Source organism: Dendroctonus ponderosae, unplaced genomic scaffold, assembly GCF_020466585.1.
Source record: "Dendroctonus ponderosae isolate FM_Combo_2020 unplaced genomic scaffold, Dpon_F_20191213v2 Dpon_F_20191213_1, whole genome shotgun sequence".
Classification (NCBI taxonomy): domain Eukaryota; kingdom Metazoa; phylum Arthropoda; class Insecta; order Coleoptera; family Curculionidae; genus Dendroctonus; species Dendroctonus ponderosae.
This window is the reverse complement of record NW_026017110.1, coordinates 51021809-51032330: the sequence shown is the minus strand read 5'-3', so window position 1 is coordinate 51032330 and position 10522 is coordinate 51021809. Positions and strand designations below refer to the sequence as shown.

The window sequence follows — 10522 nt, the reverse complement described above, 5'->3', positions numbered from 1 at the left end:
CTATATGGACCAAAGTGCGGCCAAATCTCCCGCGTTATCAATCGGTGAATGTTTCGACTTTTCGGTTTCCCCCCAACGCAACACTATATAAGAGATTTTCTGTGGAAACAACATATCGTGCAACATCTTAACACTTCTTTAAGCATGTCCACTTTTTAAATCACTTTATTTTTGTAACGATTACAAACATAGAAAATTGAAATTCTCACTTAAGTAGTCACTTCGCATACGGTTGCACAGCAAGTATACATTTTTCAAATAACAGGGGTATTTTGTTTTTTATGATATTTACATTCTTCATACATATGCAGCGTTTTGAATAGTAAACTGCTTAAAAATATCCAATTGTTAAGAAAATATATGCATACAACGTTTACTAAATTTATGGATACTCAAGCAATAGGAATGTTGATCAGTATATTTCTTTTTAAGCCATGGATTGCCGATTTAGAACAGATGTCAAAAACGCAAATTTATCACTGTCATATTAACAATAAAGTAAATACATTGAAAGGGGCCAGAAAAAGAAAACATTCGTCGAGTAATATTAATTGTCCAGCAGAGATACAAGTTATAATTAAAAAACAAGAATTTCATCCCCGAACAAAACCTAAGTCTGTTGACAATCTCCTTCAAGAATGGCCATGTGTAATTACTATTAAAAATATGCACAACCATACAGTGAATAGTGCAGCAGATTTAATTAAAAAAGACCAATAAGTGAAGAAACAAAGAAGGAAATTATCCAAATGTTTAAAAAGGGACATTCAGTTGCTTCAGTCTATAACAGCTTCTGCTTTAATAAAATGGAACAGTTAGGCGAGAAATATAATGAACTTTTATGCGACAGACATTACTTTCCATCGAAAGAAGACTTTTCTAATTTGTGAAAAACTAATTTTAAACGCCAATATGGAGATAGATCAGGTGAAAATATGTTTCGGTAGCTCGAAGAAAATCTAAAACATTCCAGTCACACAGTGTATAAAATTTGTCGCAACGAAGAAGACTATCGTTTCTTTATGTACTCCAATAATGCAGCGTGCTAATTCAGTCATTAGAAATATTATTTGTAGATGCTACTAGTAACTGTGACGTCCAAAACCACAAGTTATATTTTTTGCGACCCAATCTCCAGCAGGAGGCATACCTTTAGGCTGCATCATAACAAACAGCCAAAAAGCATCCATTTTTTATTGTGCTATAGCCGACTTAATAGAAATAATGCCTGTTAAAATTTCGCCCTCCGTCATAATGACAGATGATGATTTGGCCGAACCACCCGTGCTACAGAAATATTGGCCTAAAGCTAAGTTACTACTTTGCACGTTCCATGCTTTAAAAGCTGTATGAAGATGGTTACAGCTCGCTAAAAACGAAATAAGTAAAGAAGATAGATAGTCATTGTATCAACTATTTCGAAACGTTCTTACGTCAAAGACAAAAGAAATCATGGAGAAAAACTTGCAAAAAATCTACCAAAGGTATAAATATTCATAGTATAAAAAATACGTTGACAATAAATTGAGCAAATTCAGGCCTGGTGTTTGTATTATCGTCAAACACTGATGACATGTGGGGCTGATACCAACAACTACATTGAAGTAATGTTTCGGCTTTTTAAAGATATCTCTCTCGAACGAACCAGAGCCTACAACCTAACACAGTTAGTTGATTTTATTGTTACCAGTTTTGATAGTTATTATAAACAAATATTACTTGATTTGTTAACGAATAAGATAAACAAGTCAACTATAAATCAGTTGTTTCCCGATGGTAAAGACGTGTTGCCAAATCAAATCACAGAACTGGGAGAAATACAATACTATATTACAAGCAGTTCTCTTGAAGGAACAAAATATTTCATTGATATGAATTGCAATGTATGTTCTTACCCAGAAGGTGTCACTGGAAAAATATGCAAACACCAATCCGCAATTATAAAAGAATTAAATATAACAACCGCTTGCAATACATTGTCGTTCGAAAGTAGGAAAATATTATTATATTATTGCTACTGCGACAGAACATCCGGAAAACATGTTCCTACTTCTTAAACTTCTACATCATACTGAATTTCGTGAAAATTATATTCACAAACAGGAATCCACAACAATCTGCGAAAATGAAAGTATTTCTTCCACAAATAGCGAACTTGCTATCGACAGTCCCGAAAATAATAACAATGATATTAAAAAGGTTTGGTGCGAATTTATTACAAAGTTTAGTGAAGATGTCATAAAAAATTTGGAGAATGATCCAATATGATTTCGAACAGCCATTGAAAAGTTTATGAAATATTACCGGAAAATGTAAATAGTAATTCAACTCTGATGAGTGGTTTGCACAGTGGTTTCAAATTTGATAACTTGCCGCGATCTTTGACAATAAGTTCGAAACAAGTATCAAGAAAAGGAAAGTCGATTTCTGTTTAGCCAACTTCTGTTTCTCGACGAAAAGTCAAAATAACAGGTAGAAGATCAATGCAGCAGGAAGGAAAGTGGAAAGTCTTAGAGTAAGAACGTTTAAAGATCCACATTCTCTTAATAGTTGTGTAAATAACAAATTGCACTTGGTGAGAACAAATTTACAAAATAAGTATGTACTAACGTGTTTCTAACTGTAGCTTATTAAATCTGCATATTACTCTTTTACCAACGTTTATTGTAATAGTGTAATATAATAACACTAGGCACCCATCGATATTTCACCTCAATCAAGCGTACGCTACTCAGAGTTTTTATCAGAATACCGTCCGCTCGATACCCATAAAACTCGGACATCCCCGATGCGGTATACTAGACGCTCTATACAAAAATGCGTCCCGGTGGGCGGTGGTGTTCCACAGGGTTCCGTACTTGTCCCCCACACTATGGATTCTATATTGTGACAAAGTACTGCGATCGGAGACCGATACGGAAGTGACTAGAGTTGCTTACGCTGACGACTTGGGAATAATAGTAACAGCCAAGTCAAAAACAAAACCTTACGCATTAAACGGGATTATTATTACATCCCAAAGCAACACAAGAGATCACCATTATGTGAACAAATAAATCAGACTAACGCAATTTTGTCGTTTTCTCACACTTATTTTTAAAATAGCAGGAAGCAATAATAACACTTTGACACGCTAACATATACTGTTGTTAAAATCTAACTTGTTTGAATTTACATCACCGCAAACCATATAAAATATTACAAAATAATAACTTATGCAGTTTTACCCGGTAAAACAAAACGGGTCTGACAGAGACAAGTTACCGTCTCATCATGAAACAATGAATACAAGGTAGGATATTTATCAGTCGAAAACTCGATTTTCATGCGCACATGACGTCACTGGTTAGCACTGTAACCTAGACAGATGTTCATTGAATTTAAAACGCAATAGTTCAAGTTATATGAGGATATGTTTGCCGTGTTGTATAGCTCAATGCTTTCCAAATCGCGTTTGGGGCCTGATTTGGGCATACTGCGAAGAAAAATATCCTAAAGAGGTCTTTACAAAATATCTGATTTTCAGCGTTTTAGCTTGCTGTGTTACCAGAGTGTCATTCGTGAAATCGGGTAGAACCAAACGAAACCATCAATTCATTGTATCATTCAATGAATTCATTGTATCATGGGGCGAATGCGTTTGGGCGTGTTTGGAAATATTGTAGACAAACAGCATTTTACGTTTAGTAGTTGAAAAGTATACTATAGATTCTTTGCTACTTTTAATGGTGGGTTCATACACGAGAATAAGGAATAACAATTAAGGCGTATCTTAAAACTTCGTTGCTCATCAACGCCAAGTATCAGAGAGGTGTTAAAGAGAGAGGTGTTGCATAGAGGTGTTAAAGGTGTATAAACCGAATAGCGCATAACGCTTAAGGAATAAGGCTAAAGAAAGTTGCCAACTTTTATCTTATGCGTTAGGCGTTATTCTAATGAGGCATGCGCAGTTTGTAAGATAAATTACAGTCCAATATCCCACGTGACCGCCAAACATCGTATTTACATTTTGTTGTGAGGTTAGAAAAGGAAATTATCCAAAAAGAACTACCACTTCTTCAGTGGACAAATCCATTTTTATGTACAATATTTATGTGAAATAAGCTTTTATTGGTATGTTACCGCGATAATGTCGACCACAAACAGATACAACCCTATTGTCTCTTAATTATTGGCTGGACATAAAATAATATTGTTCCTTATTCTGCTTTATAAACACCCCATTAGGCGTTATTCCTTAAGCGTTATTCTTATGCCTTAATCCTTATTCTCGTGTATAAACCCACCAAAAGTGTCGGTTTAGACTTGAAAGAAAAGAAAAGACGAAAGAAAAGAAAAGAAAAGACTTGAAAGAAGACAGAAAAATGCGGTGTGCAGTTTACCGTTGCATTAGTAATACGAGAGCCAAATCTCTGGAAATAAAGTAGGTATCAAATATTTCCAAAAGACAGTATTTTAAGCAAGCTATGAGAAAGCTTGTTGTGCAGACGCCATTAATGTTCCCTCCGACAGAATATGCTCTCGGCATTTCAAAAATGATGATTATGAGAAGAATTTGCAATTCGAACTTTTGGGGTACTTGCCAAAAACAAACGCTATTCTTTATTGCACATCTGGCAAATGTGCTAGCCTACAAGATAAATTTTTGTTACTTTTCATTTTCAAGTTTAAAACCCGCCGCAAAGCATTTTGTAATTGTAACGAAAATTTACAAAAAAAATATTAAGTGTGACAAAGACTAAAAAAACTATAATTAATCACATTTAGCAGACAGGAAAAAATCACGACACGCAGTGACTTCCACTGATGTCACGCAAATCGACGCAATATCTTACCTTGTATTAATTGTATCCACACACAACTCATAACATAACAATACCTGAGAACAAGTCTATAAGTTTTAATTATTTCATCGTAATTGTTAATATTTGAATCAATATTATTTATTTTCTTTATCAACCCCAACTTAATGCTTGAGTCTAACCCCAGAATATTTTCAGAATGTGTCTACTATAAAGAAATTCGAAAGGTATTCACTACCATTTAATGACAAGTCATTTGGCTAGTTCCCTGAACCTTCAATTTATCACCTGCATACAAGATTAAAATTACTTTGGTACTCCTTAGTGATTGTTTGTTTAATCCTAACGCTTTGAATACTTTCATCGGCATAACATCAACCATGGCACCTGTATCTACATATTTTAAAGCTAAAATTTTTCTTATTAATATTTAAATTTACCTTTTATTGTTTTCGGTGATCATTAATTACTGACATATCGGGTGTAATACTTCCTACATACAGAAAAGTGTCATTCGGCCTACCATTTGGCTCCTTTCTATTGGTCACATTACTGTATCTAGATCTGAACATTCATTAATTTCCCTTACTTTATTTTCATCATTAGAAATTCACATATTTTTATTTTTAAAACAAACTATAACATGATTTGAATTATTGCAAAAACTACACTTTTTTCCAAAAGCTGGACACTTATTTACAAAATGTTCTTTCTTACCACACTTCTTGATTCTTTATGCCACATGTTATCATGGTGACTATAAAACTGTCGTGAAGCGTTTCCAGCTTCCATCTGTTTGCTTTATTTTTTAATTCAACAATAAAATCTTCAGTGCTCTGTTGTTCTCCTTGCCTATAGGTTGTGGCGCAGATTCCCCCTCCATTCGCTCGAGTTGCAAGCGGAGGGCATTTCCGGAGTCTGTCTGCCGGAATGGGAATCACGACCAGTCCAACACAACACATAAAATTAACTGGTAAGCGTGGGAATTTTCCACGTGACGGAATGCCAGGTATTTCTTGTGGGTAGTACCCCCCTGTTTGAGCCAGATTCTGCGCGATATATAAACAACCAAAAGAAAAAGAAACAACAACAAAAAAGAAACGAACTACAATTAAAGCGATAAAAAAAACTAAAATTAACGGTAATCTATGGCTCGGATACCTGTGGCGCGCACAATTGTCGAACGTTCCGCGGCGGGCAAATAGTCTTGTCCCTCGGCACGCACCATAGTCCCGCGGTGGGTTCACAGATTTCCCTGGGGATCAAGGAGCAGGGATGCTCCGGAAAAAAACTTGATTTCCTTGAAGTCCAGCAGTCGGTCACAAAAAAAAGGCCGCGTGGCGTGGTGTCGGTAGCCTTCTTTTCGAGTACCTCCGGACTGCCGCCGTACGCGTTTCCTTCGGGACTGACCGTACAATCCCTTTTTACCAACCGCACCCCCACATCACCCTCGAACCCGGACGGACTGACCGCCGCTGCGCACTATTAGCTTAAGGGTGAATGCGAGGGATGTTTATGGCGGAAAGAAACAATTACGATAAAAGAAAAATGAAAGTCCAAGAGAAGTTAGTTTATCGCCTGATTTACCACGCGGTACGTAAAAGGTGAAAAATTGGTATCTTTCATATGCAGTATTTTCTTTACCAATGAAGCGGCTTTCAAATCTTTGCATCAATGGTTGTAATTTATATTTCTCCTTGTCTTCAAATTTAAAGCTCGTATATTTTTTAAACCCTTCATCGCCTATATAATGTAATAACTGTGCACCACATGAGTTTTTTCACCCTTCTTACTTACTTCAGAAGCAATTAGGTAATTTTCAAACCTAGCTCTCCACAGTTTCCAATTGTCCGGCATTTTGACAGGAAAGGGGCAATATTCCACGATTATCTCCCATTATTTCAATAATCACTTCACAGTTTTCCACTTTTTTCAATTACTCCGTAGGTACTGTTAATTACACAACTGCGTCATGTATAACTTATGTTCTCAACTAGGTAAACATTAATTTATTTAATTAATTAGATAGCCACATCATTCTTGATATGTCTTTATTCAGCCATCTTGTTACCACAGATCAGAGAGGTTACTTTGTGATCTGCGCTTGTTACAACTACTCCCCTCTCTTAACAACTCTCGCATTACACCAATGCAACTACTGTATTGGTAGTTGCCTACCTTCACAATGGTCTCCGCACGACAACAAACATTCGCCCACAGCTTGCTTAAAATATATCACAGAGTACCCTCTGTGATCTGTGGTATTCATTGTATCATGAGGTTATGGTATGTTGTTTACCACTCTAGTCAAATGCAGAAAACCAGATAGTATTGTTAAAGGTGAAATAATTCAGTGGATATTGGAGGAAAGTTTTTCAACTGAAACAATTTCTGTGAATGTTTTCATTTCAAAGCAAGTGCAGTTAACGTTCAAGTAAAATGGAAGAGGACTTTGATGATAGGCCTTGGGATAGTAGCGACAAAGACAATGAGGTTGGTACATCTAACTAAGGGTGATCCTGTCGTTTGAGTACTTTGTGCCGCTCAGTATAAAGTGTAACAAACAACAAGTAAAGTGCAAAGTAAAATAACAAAAAAACGATAAATTTGGAAGTACTCAAACCACATGTTCACCCTAAATAATTATAACAATTTCAGTAATTGTTAAGGTCACACTACTCACATTGTAGTTTATCCCATTACTAGCACCTTTTATTTGAAACATCATTTTTGAAAAAAATGTTTTCTGTCAGAATCAGAATGTTTTGTTTCGGAAAACATACTTGACGAAACAATGGAAGTACACCATAACAAACCGCATTGAAGGATTGTTTGTCTGGGATGTTACCATGTCTACATCTCTATTATTTTTAGGTTGATTTTGTAGCTATTTGTGTTTTTCACTTTTGTTAGTCTCGACCGTCAAAAGTGCATAATTTTAACAATTACCACAATTTCGTACTAATTATAACAGTTAATCATTTTTGTATATGGTAGACGTGTGAGCGTAGTTTAATAGTAAGTGTAGTTTAGATACTTATCTATGAAATCCAGCGCTCTGGACCGCTCATAACACTACTCTTGTTACGCACTCCAAAAAAAAACTATTAAAGCACGTTGCTAAGAGCCGTTTCACACGGGCCATTCTGCAGCGGTCCTCAGTCGCGCTGCTGAGAAGCGCGTTTTGAAGGTACATTTATTTATATGGAGTTGTTCACACTGGCGCGACCTAGGCCCTACCACCGATTTAGCAGTGTTTCTGTGGTTGACTACCGCCGGGAAGAGCTTCAATAAGAAGCGCCACTGATAACGATACATAACGTGCGATTCTCAGCAGCGCTACAGAGTGGATGGTACAATGTTAACGTGCGCTTATCAGCAGCGCCACTACGAAGCACACGAGGCGTTAAAAACTGCCACATATTCTATAATCTTATTGGTTAAGAATGATCAGGTGGCATCTGTGTTCTTATTGGTCCAGATGACAAAGCGGTTTATTTGAAAAGTCGTGTTCAGGTGAAACATGTCTCGTGTGTTTAATAACATTGGAACGTTCTTAATTTAGAATTCTTCCGTTTTGTGCTGAACAGGATTTGTATTTTGTACTGCGATATTCTTTGGATCAAAAGAAGACGATCTGACCTAACTGTTCTTAACAAGAAATGTCTGGCTCCTTTGCTATTGAGTAAATATCAGTTTTAATGGTACGATGTATTTTGATCAAAATTGCTGTGAATTTGTTCTTATGTAAGACTCATGTATTGCTGAAACAATCGAGTTCAGCTGTTTTGGAGAAGTGGTGAATTCTTGAGCGCCGTGGTACAAAAACTACCACAACTTTTTATTTGGTGGATGGAATCAACTCATTTTTTGTTGATGTACTGATCATTTATTCACAATTTTGTTCTCTTTGTAAAATCTTGTAGTATTCATAGTTTTTGCCCAAAAAATATGTCTATTTTCTTGCCACTTAACAATGTTAGACGATTAACTGCAAATATCCGCCGCGTAAACGCCTACTCTTTCACGCAAGTTTTCTTCGCAAAACCCTAATACTTTGACCATGTCGGTCACTTCTTCATTAGAAAAGGTCATTCGAATCGAATTCGACATTAAAATAATTTGATGTAAATCTTTTCTGCTTAAATAAATAAATAATCTTTAAAAGTAATTAATATAAACTTTGCAGTCGGAAGGTCTTGAAGAAATGGAGTCTCCAGAACAGATTCTGGCCGACTGTGCAGTTAAGTTTGCTACCCCTGATTACATCATGGAGCCTGGAATATTTTCGCAACTCAAGAGATATTTTCAAGCTGGAGGAAATCCTTTGCAAGTCATTGAGGAACTATCGCATAACTACACTGCCGTTGCTCAAATGGCGAATTTGGTCGCCGAGTGGCTTATTATTGGTGGTAAGTACACAATTTATATAAGATTAAATGAAATTTTGCGACTACGGATATAGACATGATTATCAAGCTGAACGTAAAACATAAGCTCCTGAGCTACCCTTCGTTTCTGACTCATAGATTACCATATTTGTGTATATGTTTTGTGTCACTAGTATGAGTTATCTCATAATTGAGCGACATGTTCATGGATTGAAAGTAAAGATTGTTGTTCAGAGTCGTAACGTGTGTATCCTCATCCCAATTACATCCAAATCGTACTGCAATCGCATCCAACAAAGACGGCCGACGGCGTTGTATCGTGAGTGCCGGGCCGAACGAGTGTAATGTATCAACGTAAGTTGATCTCGAACTCTATTTTTAAATATATCAGCATTTAGGATGTTTTGAAAGTCACGTTTTTTACGGAATACCTGGTACGGACATTAGATGAAGTTTTCCTAAATTTAAATTTCCCATTGTACGTTTCCAAAATTCCTCCCTGTATAGATTTGGAAAATTGTTGCTGTTAATCATTATTACTCAATTATTAATTTATTTTATTTTAGGAGTAAAGGTACAAGATGTACAAGCTATGGTTGAAAACCATTTGAAGGAAATGATTTTAAAGTCATTTGATCCAAAGAAAGCCGACACAATCTTCACAGAAGAGGGTGAAACGCCGGCATGGTTAACGCAATTAATTGAACATCCTACGTGGAGATCATTAATATATCGACTTGCTGAAGAATATCCAGACTGTTTGATGTTGAATTTTACGATAAAGGTGCGTAAATATCTTACGGTATGCAGTATCACAGCTTATGAGTGAATATGCATGTGTATAAATTATACGGTGTGTCAATTTGAAAAAATCCCACCCATATGTTTCTTGTAGTTGAAAATATGAAAAATCGGAAACACCCGTCAATTTAATTTGTAAGGGGGAAACTTGCATGCATTCAGATATTGGTTTTCAAGTTAGTGTTTACACAAAAACATTGGTATTGGGTCTCCTTGCAATACAAATTATTAGGAGAGTAGTTTCTGCAAGTGTGGCGCAAGATTATTGCAAAATTTCATGTTTTCCGGTCCGGCAAGAACGCTCGTTTTTACATCATTCCAGAGATAACTAAATGACCTTTATTCGAAGCCACAGAATTCGTTTTGGCATCGTTGGATAGACAATTGAAAAGTCGATTCAGTCGTAGCAACGTAAGTGAGAAAATTCGAATAGTTTTGACCCAGAAAGCCAAATTTGAATATCACACACTTAGGTGCAAGATTATGCCAAAATTTCATGTTTTCCGTCCCATTTTTGCTCATTTCTCG

At 36.1% G+C, this 10522-nt stretch overlaps 1 protein-coding gene across 2 annotated transcripts in view; it reads left to right on the top strand.

Moving 5' to 3' along the window:
* Positions 1–7041: 7041 nt before the first annotated feature.
* Positions 7042–10522, top strand: part of LOC109533235 (negative elongation factor D) — a 15766-nt gene continuing 12285 nt past the window's right edge. For both annotated transcript variants that reach the window (XM_019898503.2, XM_019898502.2), the window contains exons 1-3: positions 7042–7295; positions 8992–9214; positions 9760–9977. In XM_019898503.2, the coding sequence (XP_019754062.1) occupies positions 7242–7295; positions 8992–9214; positions 9760–9977 (495 nt within the window). In that variant the 5' untranslated portion in view covers positions 7042–7241. The remainder of the gene's footprint in view (positions 7296–8991; positions 9215–9759; positions 9978–10522) is intronic.